The sequence below is a fragment of the Caloenas nicobarica genome, chromosome 1, assembly GCF_036013445.1.
Source record: "Caloenas nicobarica isolate bCalNic1 chromosome 1, bCalNic1.hap1, whole genome shotgun sequence".
Lineage (NCBI taxonomy): Eukaryota > Metazoa > Chordata > Aves > Columbiformes > Columbidae > Caloenas > Caloenas nicobarica.
In genome coordinates this window covers 215,360,943-215,380,799 of record NC_088245.1, presented here as the reverse complement: position 1 = coordinate 215,380,799, position 19,857 = coordinate 215,360,943, and the positions used below count along the sequence as shown (strand labels likewise).

General features: G+C 48.6%; 1 protein-coding gene across 3 annotated transcripts in view; it reads left to right on the top strand.

Moving 5' to 3' along the window:
- The window catches only part of LOC135988764 (gastrula zinc finger protein XlCGF26.1-like), a 129,858-nt gene extending 123,570 nt beyond the window's left edge, over positions 1–6,288 (top strand). The window contains exons 1-4 of one of the 3 annotated variants that reach the window (XM_065634971.1): positions 3,209–3,325; positions 3,934–4,060; positions 4,710–4,817; positions 4,994–6,288. In XM_065634971.1, the coding sequence (XP_065491043.1) occupies positions 3,934–4,060; positions 4,710–4,817; positions 4,994–6,261 (1,503 nt within the window). In that variant the 5' untranslated portion in view covers positions 3,209–3,325 and the 3' untranslated portion in view covers positions 6,262–6,288. Of the gene's footprint in view, positions 1–3,208; positions 3,326–3,933; positions 4,061–4,709; positions 4,818–4,990 lie in introns of those variants that run through there. The other 2 variants (XM_065634965.1, XM_065634964.1) reach the window with 2 other exon arrangements.
- The last annotated feature ends 13,569 nt before the right edge of the window (positions 6,289–19,857 follow it).

Sequence of the window (19,857 nt, the reverse complement as noted above, 5' to 3'; positions counted from 1 at the left end):
AGGGAGGTTTTTTGGCGCAAGCCAACAAAGTTTGCCTTTTGTTTCACGATTCTCCTCCTCATCTCACCAGAGGTGGTAGAGGGATGAGTGAGCAGCACATGGTTACAGTAACTAGCTGGGAATGGGCTGGGGTTTGACCACGACAGTCCTTTTTGGTGCCCAACATGGGGTAAGAAGGGCTGGGATAACGACAGATCTGACTGGAGTGTGTTAAAATACACATTTACTATATTAGTTAAGTTGTTGCTGGTCGCAATGTTGCTCTGTTTGCTCACATGGCTGGGTTATGTGAATTTTTACATGCCCTGTATACTCCCTGCGGTGCTGTTTATCACCTCTGGGAAAAGGATTAGGTTTGTCATATTGTTGTCATTATTGTGTAAAAGAATGAATCCTGTCTGCAATTGCTAATCCAATGACACGTAAATCCTGCCAGTTTTAGGTCAGTCTGCAAAACACCTCATCACGAACTACGGACACTACAGACCTTGCAGCTTTAGACATTTGGAAGCCAACACAATTAGTTGAATCTTGCTTTAACACATATCTCAAGACTGTTGGATAAAGTGTCCTTTAGCTGAACATTGCTCGTTATATGCTAAAAGGATTATGCGATGCAATATGCAAATATGTAACCAATTGTCTCTTTGGGACTGCCCTGAGGAGTAATTAGATTTTGTATATAACAGCTGTTACTTTTCTTGCTGGTAAATTGGCTTTGTTCCAGCATCCAGACTTGTGCAACTCAGTAATAAACAATAGCTCGTCTCTGTGTGCTAAATTTGGCTCATTTGCATGCACAGCAGGTAAAGAACCCTGGTTTTAAGACAACAGTGGTGGCAACCCAGATGGGACACTGCTAAGAGCCTTGCCCACTCCAGGGTAGTGAAAAGAGCAGGGAGCAGAGACAACTGGACTCCAGCGCACAACAACCTGTTGATCGGGGACTCCAGCGGTTCCTCTCACTGGCTGGGTGGTAAGCGGCTCAAAGGTGCAATGCTAAAATTGAGTTATTGTCTTGAATAAGTGTAATCGTGATTGGTTTGCATATTTGAACTTGGTATTTGGCCATATTTGAGATCAACATTTGTTTTACATATTTGAGCTCAGTATTTGTTTTGCATATTTGAGCTCAGTGTTTGGTTTGCATATTTGAATTTGGTTGCATGCACTTGCTATTTTGAATAAGTCTCCATGTAAGTTGGCTCCATTGAGGACCATGTTCGGAGAGACCTGCTACATGTAGACATGAAGGAATTGATTAACTTGAGCTGAGTGTATAAAGGCTTGGTATTTCTTTGCATATTTGTATTAGGTACCAAAAGAAATTAATTTGGGGAGATAATTATAAAATGGGAACCAGTTCCCCTACTGGAATACTATCTTGCCCCCCCTTAGGTTGCATCCTTACATGTCAGAGTAAATTTGTGGGGGGATCCTCCTCTGATAAAAGAAAGTTTGAAACGATATCATACTCAATTGTGGCCGTTGTATAAATTGGATAATGAGGAAAGATGGCCTGAATATGGGACTCTAAGTTATAGTACTATATTGAAGTTATGTTGTTCTGCGGAAGTTTGGAAAAATGAGATGAAGTACAGTACTGTATATTAATTTGTTCTTATTGTTACACAATAATTTTGAGATCAGAAAAGAATGTGAGTTGTTAAACTCTGAATCACATGGAATTTATGCACTAGCTGGAGATGTGAGAAAGAAAACTAAATACTGTGATGGATGCGAAATGGGGAGAGGCTGTATTTAAAAGCTGCTAGAATATGGACTGATTTGGATGCAAAAAATGAAAATAATAGATCAATGTTTAGTATGTTGTTTATTGACATCCATAAGAAACTGAAAAAAGTAGATGGGGCTGAAGGAATGACTATTGCTCAATTAATTGGAATTGCATAGGGATGGAAAGCCCAGGCCTGTACTGTAAAGCTTGAATTTAAACTTCAGGCCTGTGTTGTGCTGCACAAATTCCTTGGCTGCAGGATAAGCTCAGCAGCTCATTGTAACGGAGGAGCCTGCCAGGCAGCTCCCACTGGGTTCCAGCTCAATATTGGGGATGAGTTAAAAGCAGTACCGAGACGGACAGCAACACAGATACGTGGTCAGGACCAGCCACCGCGGTACAGCTGAGTCAGGGATTTCAAAGTTTTCTGTTACCAGGACTGGTGGCTTTGGAATAGCCAATGTTAACAGAAAATCTAACTTGGCAAGTAGAGGCCTTGTCCAGAGCCACTAAAAAGCATTTCAGATTATTAATAAACAGGTCCAAGCTAATAATAAAATGACTCCGTTTGGAGAGTTTTCTGGTGGGGTCACAGCCCGGCTGCCCCCGAGCGGAGCGGGGCGGAGCGGCAACTCCAGCTCCCGGGCTGCAGCACCGGCGGGGGGGCCCCGCGGGGCCAGGGCTGCGGGGCAGGGCCAGGGGCCACCAGGCCACAGCGGTGCTCCCCGGTGCCCGCCCCCCCGAGCCGAGCGGAGCGGGGCGGGGCGGGGCGGAGCGGCAGGACTCCAGCTCCCGTGCTGCAGCGGCGGCGGGCGGCCCTCCCGGGCTGACGCTGCCGGCGGCTCCCGGCGCCGCCTTTGTCCGTGCCGGGCTGGCGGCGCGGCCCCGGCGCAGGTAGGGGCGGCGGGCGGCGGGCCCGCGGCACGGGGATGGGCGCTGCCCCCCCGCGGGGTCCCGGCGCTCCCCGGCCGCGGGCATCCCCCGCCGGGCGGCCCCGGGAGGGGACCCCGGCCCCGACGGCCTCTCCCGTGCTCTCCCCTCCGCCGGCCGCCCCCCAGCCCTGCCGGCCCCCCCCGGACTCCCCTTAGGGCCCGGCTCCCCCCGGCGCTCCGGCCTTTCCCCGCCTCGCCCCGTGGCCCCCGTGCAACGCGGACACGCTGCTCCGTGGCCCACCCGCCCGGGCCCCCCTGGATCCGGCCCTGGCGGCACCGGCTACCCCCTTGTGGGATAGGGGAGCGAGATCTGGGTAGTCGGCAGCTTCCAAAACTTCCTGTCTCTTTCTGGGCTTTACTGGACGGGTTGGTGCGTGGTGCTCTTTGGTGGGTCCTTTTCCCAGTAGCTGTGCAGGCTCGGGGTGCAGGGAAGGCAGCTGTGGGCAGTGGAGTGAACTTGTGCCCCTGATCTCTTATTGAAAATGTGCTTGGCAGGGACCATCTGTCCTCGCTGCTCCCATGCAGTTGGTGACGGGCCAGGCATCTCCTGCGGAATCCGGAGCATCCCGCCTCCCTCTTCCCGGATCAATACCTGCACGGGCTCCATCTCCCGCCGAGAGCAGCGACGCGCCGGGCTCCAGGCTGCTGCGGCAAGGTGGGGTCAGGCACGGCCCCGGCCCGTCGGACTGGCCGAGTTGCGGGTCCGGTTGGTGCGGGGCGGTGCGGGAGAGCAGTGGTTTGAGACCCGGTGCGGTGCAGGGTGCTCCCGTTCCTGCCCGCTGAGCCGCAGCACGGGCAGGGGCAGGCAGGAGCGTGCCTGCTGCCAGGCCTCGGGCCAGGCCTTGTGTCACGGTGCTGTGCCCGGGCCTGGGGGGTGATCTGGCCTGTGGCATGGGTGGGGGACAGGGTGCAGTCCTGGCTTCTCTGGCCTGGGTCCCTAATTTGGCATGAGCAGGGGAAACCTGCCTCTAAGCCTGCCAGCCCTGCCGCTCTCTGGGCACAGCTGGTGGGGTGTATCCCCCTCCCTAGAGACCTGCTGAGTGAGTCCCAGGTGACCCTGCTGTGCCACCCGGCTGTGCCGAGACAGCCCCTCTGCCCTCGCCCTTCCCTTGCACAGGATGTTCCCAGCTCTCCTGGCGCTGCCCTCGTGATGCCGGAGCCCCCAGTGGCAGCGGGGCCCTGCCTGGCAGCAGCAGGATTTCAGCAGAGGTGTTCAGCACACGTGCGGTGGGGCGTGCTGAGCCGGGTTGCTTCTTGCTGCAGATGTCGGTGACGTTTGAGGACGTGGCCCTCTACTTCTCCCCCGAGGAGTGGGCAAAGCTGTCGGGCTGGCAGCGGCAGCTCTACCGGGAGGTGATGCTGGAGAACTACCAGATGGTCGCCTCGCTGGGTGAGGACTCTCTCTGGTGATGTTGGGCTGGGGTTGAGCTGGAATTCACCTCTTTAACTGAGCTGGAGCCCTTGAAAGGGCTGCCCAAGTGCTGATGTAGCGGTTGCAATTGCAGGTTTGACCCTGCCAGACAGCCTCCTGTGGAGAGCGGTCCTGGGAGAGAAGATGGGGTGGGATGGGATGGGATGAGATGGAAGAGCCTATTTCAGTTGGAAAGGACCTTCAATATCCATCTAGTCAAACTGTGCGACCACTTTAGAGCTGAGCACAAATTGCAGCGTGTTGTGAAGGGCGTTGTCCAAACATCTCTCAAACACGGACAGGCTTGGGGCATCAACCGCCTCTCCAGGAAGCCTGTTCCAGGGTTTGACCACCCTCTTGGTACAGAAATGCTTCCTCATGCCGAGTCTAAACCTCCCTGCTACAGCGTTGAGCTGTTTCCAGGGGTCCTGTCCACAGGAGAGTGGCCAAGGTGACGAGGGCGAGGCGAGAGGGGCTGCAGGGGCAGGGACGGGGGGGCTGAAGCCGCAGCCTGGCAGGGGCAGGAGAGAGGAGCGGGGTGGGGGGGATGCTGGGGCTGTGGGTGCGGGGGCCGGTGCTGCTGTCCCGGCAGTGCGGGAGAGGGGGCTTCTGTCTGTGCCCCGGACAGGCTGGGCCACCGACAAGCCAGAGATCATCTGCAAGATAGAGCAGGAAGAGACACCGTGTGTGCCGGAGCCCCCCAGGGAGCGGCAGAGGCACCAGAGCCCTGTGCCAGGTGGGTACTGGGGGGTCGTGGGGCTGGTGTGGGGTTCAAGTTGCACCGTCCTCTTGCTGCAGTTGCCCCATGCACCAGGAAGAGTGTGGGGCTGGCAGGGTGCCCATGCTGCTCCCCATGGGGAGGGGTCCCAGCTGACCATCCTGTCCCTGACCGTGGTCTCTCCTCCCCAGCAGCCGTCAGCCCTGGGATGCAGAGGGAGACCGAGCGGGTCCCAGAGGGGCTGCCAGAACCCACCGCCCTGCTCCCGGGGATGCCAAACCCTGGCACGAGGTGTCAGGGGGGCTCAGCCTGCAGCCAACCAGGCGGGAGCCAGGGGGTCGGGTTGGGCCTCCGCCATCTCTGCACTGAGTGTGGCAAGAGCTTTGTCCGGAGGCAGCACCTGCTGAGTCACCAGCGCATCCACACTGGGGAGAAGCCTTTTGCCTGCTCTGACTGTGGCAAGAGCTTTAGGGAGAAGAAGAGCCTCATCATCCACCAGCGCAGCCACACCGGGGAGAAGCCCTTTGTCTGCTCTGACTGTGGCAAGATCTTCAGGGAGAAGAGGAACTTTGTAGTCCATGAGCGCGTCCACACCGGGGAGAAGCCCTTCGCCTGCACTGACTGTGGCAAAAGCTTCACGGGGAAGAGAAATCTCATCATCCATCAGCGCATCCACACCAGAGAGAAGCCCTTTGTCTGCTCGGACTGTGGCAAAAGCTTCACACAGAAGGTGAACCTCATCGTCCACCAGCGCATCCACACTGGGGAGAAACCCTTCACCTGCACCGACTGTGGCAAGAGCTTTGTCCAAAGGCCACACCTGCGGAGTCACCAGCGCATCCACACTGGGGAGAAGCCCTTCACCTGCACTGACTGCGGCAAGAGCTTCAGGGAGAAGGGAAACCTCATCACCCACCGGCGCATCCACACTGGAGAGAGGCCATTTGCCTGCACTGACTGTGGCAAGAGCTTTGTCCGCAGGGACAGCCTGCTGAGGCACCAGCACATCCACACTGGGGAGAAGCCCTTTCCCTGCAAGGACTGTGATGAGAGCTTCAGAGACAAGATGAGCCTCATCATGCACCAGCATATCCATACTGGGGAGAAACCCTTCACCTGCACCAACTGCATGAAAAGCTTCAGGCAGAAGGCGAACCTCATCATCCACCAGTGCATCCACACTGGGGAGAAGCTCTTCACCTGCACAGAGTGCGGCAAAAGCTTCGGGTATAAGAAGCACCTGAAGAGACACCAGTGTGTTCACCAGGGCCTGGAGCTTGTGCTGGAGGGTGTCCAGCAGGAGACGGGGGTTCTGGCCCCAGCAGGGGGGCAGGCAGAGGCCAAGCCCTTCCAGTGTGGTGTCTGCGAGAAGCGGTTTTGCAAGGAGAGGCTCATGCTGGCTCACCAGCGCACCCACGGCACCCCCAGCCTGCAGCCGCCTCCGCAGCCCAGCACCCCCTGAATCTGCTGCTGAGGGGCCCGTGGGGCTCTGGGGGCTGCTGTGGGGGTGGCTGTGGGGGGACGTCCTGGGTTTGGGATAGAGTAAATTTTCTTCCTAGTAGCTGTGCTAGTTTAGTGCTGTGTTTTGGATTGAGAATGAGAAGAATGTTGTTAATACATGGATGTTTTGAGTTGATGCTGAGCAGTCAAGGATTTTTTAGCTTCTGGTGCCCTGCCAGCTGGGAGGGGGCACAGCCAGGACAGCTGCCCCCAAGGGGCCAAAGTGATATTCCTTAGCATATGGTGTCATGCTCAGTTTAGAAACTGGGGGGAGGGGACTGGGGGGACCGTGGCTCAGGGACGGGCTGGACATAGGTCAGCCGGTGGTGTGTGATTGTGTTGTACATAATTTGTTTTGTATATTCTTACATCATCATCGTTGTCATTATTCCTTTCCTCTTCTATCCTATTCAACTGTCTTTAACTCCACTCATGTGTTTTACACACATCACCGGATAAGCCCAACCGAAGGTTTGTATCAGGTATTTAGCTTAAATAAATACCATTTAAATAGAATGAATTACTTAGAATTATGAGATTCTGTGACTTTTAGTATACTGTCCACTTTGCATTACTTAGTAGCTAAATTTGCTGAAATCTTAAACTGTGTCTTGTAAAGCACCGCTCTTGTTCACTGAACTTGTGTCTACTTGAGCAAAACAAAGCAGCTACAACCCATCAACAATCACAAAAGGCAGAAATGCCTGGAGGCCACTTCAGCACAGCAGGATGGCAAAAGGCTGAACTGATGACACTCCCAAACAGAACTGGCCGAAGCAGAGCAGAACCAGGATGGATCCCTGTGTGTCCCACCTCTGTCCCAACTCCATCCTGAATCTGCTGCCAGCCGTCGGATCCTGACTCTGCTTAAATCTGAAGCATGATGCTAATTGCATGGAATATTCTTATTGGTCAGTGTCCTGGTTTTGTTAAAAACAAGTTTCTCTTTTAGTGAATTTCCTGTCAGCTGAAGTCTTCTTACTAACTGCAGTTTTCCTGAAAGTTAGGTACATGTTTTGGTAGACATAGCAATGGAATGCAAGGTCATTGATAATGATGCATCCCGTGAGATGTGCAAGCAGGAGGTGAACAGAAAATTGACCAACTAAAGTAATCCATCCCATTCACATCATACTTCATATAAAAGTGGGGGATCATGAGGATCTCGTCCCTTTTCCTTATGGCCAGCATTGGGAGAGGACCTTGCAAGTTGTCCCTGCGAACTGAGGCCCAGTAACAGACTGAATCCAGCTCCGGTTGGCTGCAGAGTCCAGTCCAGGACTTCGGGTGCCGGCCCCACATCTGCCGGAGCAGTTGCCGGGACTTTCAAGATTGGTTTTGTGTCTTTTGTATTATTTTCTCTATTTCTTATTAGTAGCATTAGTAAAACATTTTTAATTTTTTCCAACTCTTTTCTCTCTGTCCTTCTTTCTTTCTCAATCGCCTGTCCTTAGTGGGAAGCGGGGAGAGGGAGGGGCTGAAGGGGAAAGGCGGCGGGGAGAGGAGGTTAACAATACATCTGCCACGGTTTTATTGTCACCCCACAATCAAACCACGACAGATAATTGGCACCCAACGTGGGGTGCAGAAAGGGTTAAAATTTGGCACTAAAAAGTGGTAAATTTGGAGATTTTTGGATTTCCCAGTGTGCTGACGTACATTTCAATTTTCTCAGCACGGTGCCGACTCATAGAGTTGTGAGGCTCACGGGTCTGTGTGCTTCGGACATTATCTACTGGTATTAAGGCAGAGTGAACTACATTGTTTTAAAGATGCTGTGGCCTAAGTTGTATCAGTTATTTTGTACATCGTGTTCCCTGGTTCCCTACCTGTGTTGGGCATTCTTCGTGAATCAATGTGTATATTATATAACAACAAGAAACTGGACGATGGTCATGATGATACTGTGTGGTGTGGCACTGGTTTACTTCATTATGCTGCAGCCGATAATGAATTTCTACTCATTTCTGCTTTACCTTGAAAAACCTCCAGGAGAGATAAAAGAGCAATACAGCTATGTGTTTGCTAATTGGTCAAGCGAATCTTTAGAAAGGTTGACTAACAATACTTTCGCTTTCTCGCTAGGACAGTTTACAAATGTTTTTGAGAGCTTGGAGTATCCTTGGAGCTTTGATAGAACTATGATGGTGCTATCTGGCTTGCTGAATGTGCTTGTGCTTGTGTTAGTGTTAAGAGAAATGAGATTAAATAGGAGGTTCGCGTCTCTTTTGAGTCCTGAGACTTGCGTTGCGTCTGCTGAGGCAAAAAGCACTCTGAGCCACTCGAAACAAAAGGCAGCTAAAGCCTCAGCCCCCCTGATCGAGGCTCAAGCTCTGGCTGCCAAGGTCGCTGCTGCCTCCTCCACTGTAGATACCGTTACTCCTCCAGCCTCAAAGGCTAACAAGGCAGCCCCTCCTTCCTCACACGCTGGGCACTGTTGCTGTTATAATCATAACAACCACTGTGATTATGCCAATGCCAGTGACAGTCATTCAGACTATGGAAATAATTCAAAGGATGGTGAGCCCATATCTGCATCGGTTGCCGGTTGTAAGAAAGTCACAAGAAAGTCTACTCATGCTGCAGGTCATGGCAAAGGGCTAGCAGGTGATGTCAAAGGGCCGGCAGATGGTGACACAGGGCCAACATCAACCCAAAGGGCATCATCAGCGCAGGGAGGAGAGGAAGTGACCACCACTCGGTCCTTTTCTCCAGGTGAACTGAGAGATCTGTGAAAAGACTTTAGTCGTTGCGAAGGCGAGAATATTGTAACCTGGTTGCTCTGATGCTGGGATAATGGGGCTGAAACAATAGAATTGGAAGGTGGTGAAGCCAAGCAGCTGGGATCTCTGTCAAAGGATTCCACCATTGATAGGGAAATTTCAAGAGAGCACAACTCTGCTACCCTCTGGACGCGACTCCTGACAGCTATGAAAGTAAGATTTCCCTACAAGGAAGATTGCATATGCACATTAGGGAAATGGAATACTATGGAGAGAGGTATCCAGTTCCTGAGAGAATTAGCTGTGTGACAGATCATCTATTTTGGGCCAAACAGCCAAGAGGGGACAGACCCAGATAGAATTGATTGTATATGACCTATGTGGCGCAGATTTGTACAAAGTGCACCACCTGCATATGCTAAGTCATTGGCAGGAATGATCTGGACAGCTAGTGGTAGACAAAGGGTTTCTGGCGTGATTGAGCAGCTCCGAGACCACGAGGACAGCCTTGCTGGTTCTCTAGGGGCTTGTGTCTCTGCTGTGGAGAGACTGTGTGAAAAATCTGATGACCGGTTTGAAAAGTTGTTGCAAGAAATCAAAGCACTCAGAGAAGACACGTACCATTTACGACCTGCACGAACCTATGTTTCAGCTATTAGGAGAAGGCGCTTCCAATCCCAAGAGAGAGGACGGAGGCAGTCCACAAAAAGAGGTTCACTGTGGTTCCTCCTGCGTGAGCAGGGAGAAAACATGAATAGGTGGCATGGAAGACCTACCTCAGAACTTCAAGAATGAGTACATGAGTTAAAAGGAAAAGCTCCTAGGAAAATGGCTGCTTCAGTTTACAAAAGGGGCAGAAGAGATTCTGATGCTCTTTAAAGAACCTCTAATTCATACCCAGAGACTGCGCAAAACAGAAATTAGAAGTTCCCTGCCTCCAGCCAGGCGGAGGAAAGGGATAACAGAGCTTATTGGACTGTACAGATATGATGGCCTGGTACAACACACCCCCAGGAGTACAAAGCTTTGGTGGACACTGGTTCTCAGTGCACGATAATTCCTTCCAAGTATAAAGGAACACAACCCGACAACATTGTTGGAGTGACTGGGGGATTCCAGGAACTGACTGTTGTAGAGGCTGAAATGAGCCTAACTGGAAAAAACTGGCAAAAGCATCCCATTGTGACTGGTCCAGGTGCTCCATGCATCTTTGGCATAGACTACCTCAGGAGAGGGTATTTTAAGGACCCAAAGGGTATAGGTGGGCATTTGGTATAGCAGCTGTGGACACTGAGAAAATCGGACAGCTGTCTGATTTGCCTGGTCTTTCAGACGACCCTTCTGTTGTAGGACTGCCAATGGTTGATGATCAGCAGGTGCCAATTGCTACCACGACAGTGCATCGCTGACAATATCGCACCAATCAAGACTGATTCCTATCCAGAAGTTGATTTGTCAACTGGAAAGCCAGGGTGTGATCAGTAAGACTCGCTCACCTTTTAACAGCCCGATTTGGCCAGTGTGTAAGTCTAGTGATGAGTGCAGACTAACTGTAGACTATCATGGCCTGAATGAAGTTACGCCACCGTTGAGTGCTGCTGTGCCTGATATGCTAGAACTGCAATTTGAACTGGAGTCAAAGGCAGCCAAGTGGTCTGCCACCATTGACATTGCTAATGCATTTTTCTCTATTCCCTTTAGCAGCAGAATGCAGGCCGCAGTTTGCTTTCACCTGGAGGGGCATCTAGTACACGTGGAATCGCTTGCCCCAGGGGTGGAAACACAGTCCTACCATCTGCCATGGACTGATCCAAACCACGTTGGAACAAGGTAAAGCACCAGAACACTTGCAATATATTGATGACATCATCGTATGGGGCGACACAGCGAAAGAAGTCTTTGAGAAAGGTGAGAGAATAATTCAGGTTCTTTTGGATGCTGGTTTTGCCATAAAATGAAGCAAGGTCAAGGGACCTGCACGAGAGATTCAGTTTTTAGGAATAAAATGGCAAGATGGTCGTCATCAGATCCCAATGATCAACAAAATTGCATGTATGTCTCCACCTACTAATGAAAAGGAGACACAGCCTTTCCTGGGCATCGTAGGTTTTTGGAGAATTCCTGACTACAGCCAGATTGTGAGCCCTCTCTATTGAGTGCCTTGTAAAAAGAACCAGTTTGAGTGGGGCCCTGAACAACGACAAGCCTTCGAACAAATTAAGCGTGAGATAAATCATGCAGTGGCCCTTGGACCAGTTTGGACTGGACTAGATGTTAAAAATGTGCTCTACACTGCAGCCAGAGATAATGGTCCTACCTGGAGCCTCTGGCAGAAAGCACCAGGAGAAACCTGAGGTTGACCCTTAGGTTTTTGGAGTCGAGGATACAAAGGATCTGAGGCCAACTATACTCCAACTGAAAAGGAGATACTTGCAGCTTATGAGGGAGTCCGAGCTGCTTCAGAAGTGATTGGTACTGAAGCACAGCTCCTCCTGGCACCTCAACTGCCGGTGCTGAGCTGGATGTTCAAAGGGAAGGTTCTCTCTACGCATCATGCAACCGAAGTTACGTGGAGTAAATGGATTGCATTGATCATGCAACGAGCTCGAATTGGGAGTCCCAATCGCCCAGGGATCTTAGAAGTGATTACAGACTGGCCAGAAAGTAAAGACTTTGGGATGTCTCCAGACAAGGAGGAAGTAACACATGCTGAAGAAGCACCACCGTATAATACCCTTTCAGAGACTGAAAAGCAGTATGCACTGTTCACAGATGGATCCTGCCATCTTGTAGGAAAACATCGAAGGTGGAAAGCTGCTGTGTGGAGTCCCACACGACGAGTTACAGAAGCCACTGAAGGACAAGGTGAATCTAGTCAATTTGCAGAAGTAAAAGCCATCCAGCTGGCCTTGGACATTGCTGAATGAGAAAAGTGGCCAATACTTTATACTGACTCATGGATGGTGGCAAATGCCTTGTGGGGGTGGCTACAGCAATGGAAGAAAAGCAATTGGCAACGCAGAGGTAAACCCATTTGGGCTGCCACACTGTGGCAAGACATTGCTGCCCGGCTAGAGAGCCTGACTGTAAAAGTTCGTCATGTAGATGCTCATGTGCCTAAAAGTCGAGCCACTGAGGAGCATCAAAACAACCAACAAGCGGATCAAGCTGCTAAGATTAAAGTAGATGAAGTGGACTTGGACTGGCAACATAAAGGTGAACTTTTCCTAGCTCGGGGGGCTCATGGTGCTTCAGGGCATCAAGGTAGAGATGCAACATATAAATGGGCTCGCCATCGAGGGGTGGACTTAACTATGGACACTATTTCACAGGTTATTCATGAATGTGAAACTTGCACCGAAATCAAACAAGCTAAAAGGTTAAAGCCTGTATGGTATGGGGGGCAATGGTTAAAGCATAAGTATGGAGAGGCTTGGCAGATTGACTATATTATACTTCCACAAACACGTCAAGGTAAGCGCTATGTACTTACAATGGTAGAAGCAACCACCGGATGGTTGGAAACATATGCTGTACCCCATGCTACAGCCCGGAATACGATCTTGGGCCTTGAAAAGCAAGCCCTTTGGTGACATGGTACACCAGAAAGAATTGACTCAGACAATGGTACTAATTTCAAAAACAGTCTTATAGACAATTGGGCCAAAGAACATGGTATTGAGTGGGTATATCACATTCCATATCATGCACCAGCTTCTGGGAAAATTGAAAGGTACGATGGTTTGTTAAAAACTACACTAAAAGCAGTGGATGGTGGAACCTTTAAAAACTGGGATTCACATTTAGCAAAAGCCACTTAGCTGATCAACACTAGAGGATCAACTGATTGAGCCGGGCCTGCACAATCAGAAATTCTACGTACTGTAGAAGGAGATAAAGTCCCTGTAGTACACATGAAAAGTATGTTAGGAAAGGCAGTTTGGGTCACTCCTACCTCAGGCAAAGGCAAGCCCATTCATGGGATTGTTTTTGCCCAAGGTCCTGGTAGCACCTGGTGGGTGATGGTTAAAGATGGAGAAGTTCGATGTGTACCTCAAGGGGATTTGATTTTAGGTGAAAATAGTCAAGACTGAACTGCATGATGTTAATTTCCATACTAACAGTGTCTAATAAGTGTCTTTCAGGTCAAGACAGTGGTGATGGAACCAGAGCTAGTTTCTTCGAGTGGTGCCTGACACCTGACAACAGCTTCGAAGTTGATGTCTTTAACCCACAAACAATGGTCATGAGATGTACTAGATCTGTGATAAGTGAACTTAAATGAGCTTTTCCAAAGGATGGTCCATGGACTAAGAGAATGATGAGCTACACCTGCATATATATATATATGTATATAGTTATTGTAATTAGTTAGATCGCATTGATAGATTGTATTAGTTAGATTGTGTTCATGAGGTTTAAATATGCCATGAATGGTATGTTATAAGGGGTGGAATGTCCTGGGTCATTGAGGGGGGGCAACGAGAGGAGGTGGTCTGAGTCAGGTGATCACGAATTGACCAATTGGAGTATTCCATCACATTCACGACTTCCTGGATATAAAAGGTGGACCCAAAGGACTCTCTCTCTCTTCTGCTGGGTCTCCTGCTGGTTTGCTTCGTCTCTGCATTTTTCTGCTGTCCCCGCAAGCTGAGGCCTCGTGACAGACTGAATCTAGTTCCGGTTGGCTGAAGGATCCTGCCGGAGCAGCTGCTGGGAATTGCAAGACTGGTTCTATAATATTTGTTCTGCTTTATTTTTCTCTATGTTTATTTAGTAGCGTTAGTAAAACGTTTTCAAATTTTCCAGCTTTCTTCTCTCTGTTCTTCTTTTCCTTTCCTCTCAAAATCGCCTGTCCTTAGTGAAAAAGGGGGAGGAGGCGGGGTGGAAAACGGGACGGGGGAAGAGGGTTAAGGAAAATACATCTGCCGTGGTTTTTGATTATCTCCCCGCGATCAAACCATGACAGATAATACCACGACAGAGCTGTATTCAAGTTCAATATTAATCTTTAACTTAAGTAGATGCACACTAAATGTAATGAATGATTTAGAGATATAAGGTTGTATCATTTTTACTGTACTCTTTGCTTCACGTTATTTGGTAAGCTGGATTTGCTAAAATTTTAAGCTGTAAAGTCCTCCTCATATTTACGAAAAGCAACTACAAACTACACTGAACACTTGCAAGATAATTCTAGCACTTTGCAGGGAAAAACAACGATCCAAGCCTAATGTGGAGACATTACAGACATCTGCAAAATGGACCCTATTTCACACTTTGCTGAGAAGAAAGGATTTATTGAGACAGAACAGTACCTGCAAGGCCATGAACAATGTCTACAGCTGAATAAAACAATGGCCCACGTGGAATCAGCAAAAAAGATCCAATGAGAAGCAAGAAGATCCCAAAGTGAAATACTGCCGTTGGATTGAATCATGGTATGAATGGTCTGTAAAGATATAAAAGGTAGTAGTTTTCTATGCTCAGTGAGACCTTGGTGCAGGTACCCAGCTTGAGCCAGCCCTCCTGCTATTCTACTCTGTTAATTTTTTTTTCCTGAGAATTTTGTTTCCTGAAAGTCTGCTCTGCATATGGTTATCAGGCTTTGCCTGAAAGTTTGCTGCTGGAGTTTTCAACATAGACTCCAGAGCTATCAGGAGGGAATGCCTGAAAGTTCGCTTTTGCGAACGGTACAGGCCTCCCATGAAAGTCTGCCTTCGGAGATTTAAAATACAGACTCTGGACCAAACGGTTATCAGGGAGAGAAGAATCCTGAAAGTTTGCACCGCGACGGATACAGGCCTCACCTGAGGGTTTGTGGAGCTCCAAGACACAGACTCCAGAGTGAACGGTTATCAGGGAGGGAAGGCACCTGAAGGTTTGCTTCATGAACGGGTACAGGCTCCTGAGAAAAGGTAAGAAGCGTTTGGCTTGGCGTATTTCCCCCGTGCGGTAAATAATAGAGTGAACCTGCCACCAAACTCTTTTAAGTTGCACTTCTCTTTAAGAAATCTAAACGTTATTCTGCAGTGAGCAGAACCCTAAATTACTCCCCTGTGACATCACCTGATTCTTTGTATCGCTTGGCTAGGATTTCAAAGTTTCATCATTCTGCATCTCATCCTCTTTACCTCCCCTCCAGGGGCCTGGTGCCAGGTCACTCCAAAGCCTGGATCCCAGGTCTCTTGAATCCAACTCTCAGGCGCTAAAACTCATAGAAATCAACAATTGAATGGAGTGGTCCAGCAGCAGGGTTGGCTCGAGCTGGGTGCCTGCGCAGAGCTGCCGAGCCCAGCATAGAATTCTCTGGGTAATTGCACCCTGACAGACTATTTACCTGCCTCTCATGTGATGATTCAATTGAATAGTAATATTTGAGTCTGGGGTCTTCTTGTTTCTCATTGGATTCTTTCACTGTCTTCAGGCAGACCCTTATCTTCTTTTGCTGCAGACTTTGTTGATAGCCCGTAGCTGCTTCATGCTGGCCTTGAAGACATTATTTGCCTCAAGTGGATCCTGTTTTGCTCGATAAGGTACAATTCAGACCTTATTGTGCAGGTTGATGTTTTGTAGCTGCTTTGTTTTGCTCAGGTAGACACAAGTTTGATGAATATGAGCAGAACTTTACAACATACAGTTGAAGATTTCAGCAAATATTGAATCATAGAATCGTTTTGGTTAGAAGAGACCCTTAAGGTCATGGAATCCAACCATAACCTAAAAGTAGCACTAAACCATGTCCCTAAGAGTCTCATCTATATGTCTGTTAAACACCTCCAGGAATGGTGACTCCACCACTTCTCTCAACTCGCTCCAGCAACTCAAGGTCTTTCTTGTAGTCAGGGGCCCAAAACTGAACACAGGATTCAAGGTCAGGCCACCAGTGCCCAGTCCAGGGGGATGATCACTTCCCTAGTCCTGCTGGCCACACTATTCTTGATGCACCCCAGGATGCTGTTAGCCGTTTTGGCCACCTGGGCACACTGCTGGCTCATGTAGCTATTGCATGCTGGTTCATATGGACACTAGTTAACACGAAGCGGACAGTATATGAAAAATCACATGACCTTATAATTCTAAGCGATTCATTCTATTTAAAATGTACTTATTTAATCTAAATGATTAACATGAAATTAAATTGGGCTCATCCGGTGATCTGTGTAAAATTTGTGCACTGAGATGAAGACAGTTGAATGGGATAGAGGAGGAAAAGAATATACATGGAGGGTATCGTTGTCAGGTGGCAAGCAAATACTACTCAGTGAAAAAGAAGCCGAGGGACATTGGGAACCGGGGGTGTTCTTAGCTACGGGTGACCACTGTGCCCCTTGGTTCCTAACCCAAAGAACAGTTTATTGGGCAGGAGGTCTTAATCCTTTAGAATGGGGAGGCCCTCTCACCACAACATGGTCAATGGACCAAATGATGGAAAATGTACAAAATCAGCGTGTCTGCAAATGATGCATGATCGGGAGCCTAAAGTCAGGCAAGAGTCTCCTGTGATGATGCCTGTTGGCCCTGAACGGATGACCCCCTTGATAAGAGGTCTTCCTACAAAGCACTATCAAGGCGGTACCTCTGGTACCTAAAGTCAGCAATTAGTAACAAAATAAGTCTGCACGAATAAGGGTCATAGATTTTAGGTATTTATGAAATTAATAAGGCTCACAGATGTTAGATTTTAGGCACTTATTAGGCGTTAAGTCACAAGAATGGTAGTTGTTAAGAGAAACAGGAGAAGGGTGGGAGACATTACCCTTACTCTCAGAAGATAAGGTGGCAACAAGAGCGCAAGCAGGTTATAAGCCAAATAACAAAGGAATGTAATGCATATGCAAAGGATTTCTTGGAAATTTAATGAATATGTATGATCTGGATGGATATAACCTGTGCCTGGAGCTTGTTCCAATGCCCCCCACTAGGAGAGTGGATCCCCTGAGGTTGGCAGCCTGGCAATAAATGATGCTTGCTTTTAAAACTGCCAGTTTTGGGTTTAGAAGGGTTTTTTTAATTGGCTGATTTATGGTATCACCTCAAAGCCGAAAGGCGTAAGCCACAATGGCAAGACTGGTAAGCCCTGGTTGTAGCACTCAAAGGGCAAAAGTAGGGACCTGGGAAGAGGTAGCTCAAGAACTAAATAATTACAGCCAAAAGTATAGTCTGGTGCCCTATGTAGGAGGAAACTCTAAAGCTATCAGGCGAATGGAGTGGCACCCCCCTTCTAAAAAAAAATACTCCTACAAAATAACAAGGGTAGGGGACCCCTGAAATGTGAGAATCCCAAGGCTCCAAGGGTGAAACGTTATGCCCTCTGGAAGAAGGGTATGTTACAGGGGATGCCTCAGGAGGTGATGGATGGGTTACCCACTCCCAACCTGGAAGTTTTGATGAGAGGCTGGGCCAAAATACTGACAAGGTCGAAAAAAAAACCAAAAACAGAAGACAAGGCAGACCTTAGGAGGGTGGAAGAAAATAGGGGGATAAAAGCTACACTCCTGCATAATCTTCAACCCTCTCTGGTGAAGCCGACACAACCTTCTGATAATAAAAGGTCTACATGATGCACAGGGGTATTTAAAACCCATCCATCTCTTCTGTATGGTGACGGCTTCTATTTGCAGGCCCCAATTGTTATATTTTCACCATGTTTTCTGAAACTTCATACTTAGCTGTACTTTTTTTTCTTTTGTTAATATTTTTAGGATGTTGTCCCATCCCAACAGATGGGATGAGGGATGAGTCAACTCAGAACGTGACACACACCCTGCCTCACCAGGTGACATCAGGTGTGAGTCAACTCTGGGTATTTCTGCACAGTAATGCGAAGTGAATGAAACACAATCACTCCAGAGGTCCAATTCCGTTATTAATTTACTAAAAGCATGTGGTGGAATAAAAATTACAGCGATTAGTGAGTTGGCAAAGTATGTTATAATATCACAAAACTTATCAATACATTGACAGAAAAAGTTCTTCTAAAAATGGTGGATTGGCAACAATTTATAACTATAATGCAAAACTTAACAAGACGTTAGCAGCAGAACTTACAATGATATTGCTTTTATATGTCCAAAAAAAAAGTAAAAGAGAGAGAGAGAAGGAAAACTAAGATATCAGAGAGAGACAGAGACAGTAAGATTTCACCACTCCACAGGCCGATGGATCCCACAGCGTCCTCTGGAGGGGGCGTGGACACATTGAAGATTTTGGTACATGCCTCCACCTCATGTCACGTGTGAGGTCGTTTTATAACCTGGTTCATTTACATGCAGGATAGGAGAGGGCAGCTCCTCCCTGTGTTTGCTCTTCATGCTAATTAGGAAGACTCTTCTGGAAATGGGTCTGGGGTCTTCAAACTAAGGGAAAGTCCACAGTACTGACTAGAAGCGAGTTGTTTGGCCCGTCAGGGGTAGCTGTTGGTTCATGGTGTCTTCTGGTAATTGTTTGTCCGACAGATGGTTCATCTCTATCATCCCAATTAGGCCATGAGGCCTTCACAGCAGCACTGTTAATTGCCTATATATTACAAGGTGTCTGCCTCCAGGGCCATCTATCTTTTCCATCCAAATTATCAATTACAAAACCTTGGGAAAGACAAGACGAGGTGTCTGCCTCCACAGCCATCTATCTTTTCCTCCCAAAGTAACAAAAACCAGATGTTTAACGCATAACATAGCCCTTTGTTCTGCTGAGGATGGGGGGAGCGCTTCAAGGTTGTCACAGATGTATAATGTTGTATCGCAGATGCTGCTGTGGGCGACCATTCTCTTTGCCCTTAATACCTCAGGAGACTCCCAGCTTGCCATCTCAGGTACTGGTATGATACAAGTGGAAACATAAAACGCTTTACCCATTTTTTGCCTTTCACAAATGCCACAACTAATGATGATTGGGGATGGCCTGGATGCAGCTGCACGTGGAGTAACCAAGTTGGGGCCTGGAATTGTACCTACGGGGTAAAAAATTGTGCAGCAACAGAAACAACACTAATGGGAGGAGCATTTGGAACCTGGTCAACCACCTGTCATGACAGCCCCAAAGGAGGCTGTCTACTAAAGAAAAAACGCGGCTGGATCCATCCATGGTGATAAGTACCTCTTGCAAATCTATCCCCATTGCTCACTAGGTTTCCTCCTCTCCCATCTCCTTCTCTCTGTCCTATTGCTATTTTCTTACTGTAACATACAGACAATCCATGTACAGAAGTGTTTAATAATTTCCTTAATTAAGAGGAACTTGACCTCATTTGTGTCTTAACCTCACTCTGGGTATAATTAATGAATCTCTTGGTCTTGGGGCTTCCCCGACCAGACCATAACAGGATTACATGAGTTTATGGCCAAAGATTATATCCACACACCCAATTCTTTGTACCGCTTGCTGTGCTGGTTTGATTGAAAGCGAGTTAATTTTCTTCATGCAGTTATAAACCTTCCTTTTTCGTAGCTAGCAGGGTTATTGAAGAAGAAGGTGATAGCACCCCAGGACAGAATTAATGTTCTTAATTGCTGTTGTCTGAGAGCCAAGGTCTCTGAGCTCTGTACCCACAGGTGTGAGGCGGCTGGGAAGGGGGGCATAGATGGGGCAGACCTTGATTGACATCCAGACTGACCAATGAGAATATTCCATGCCATTAGTGTCATGCTTCAGATTTAAGCACAGTCAGGATCCAACGGCTGGCAGCAGATCCAGGATGGAGTTGGGACAGAGGTGGGACACACAAGGATCCATCCTGGTTCTGCTCTGTTTTGGCCAGTTCTGTTTGGGAGTGTCATCAGTTCAGCCTTTTGCCATCCTGCCGAGTTGAAGTGGACTCTGGGCCTCTCTGACTT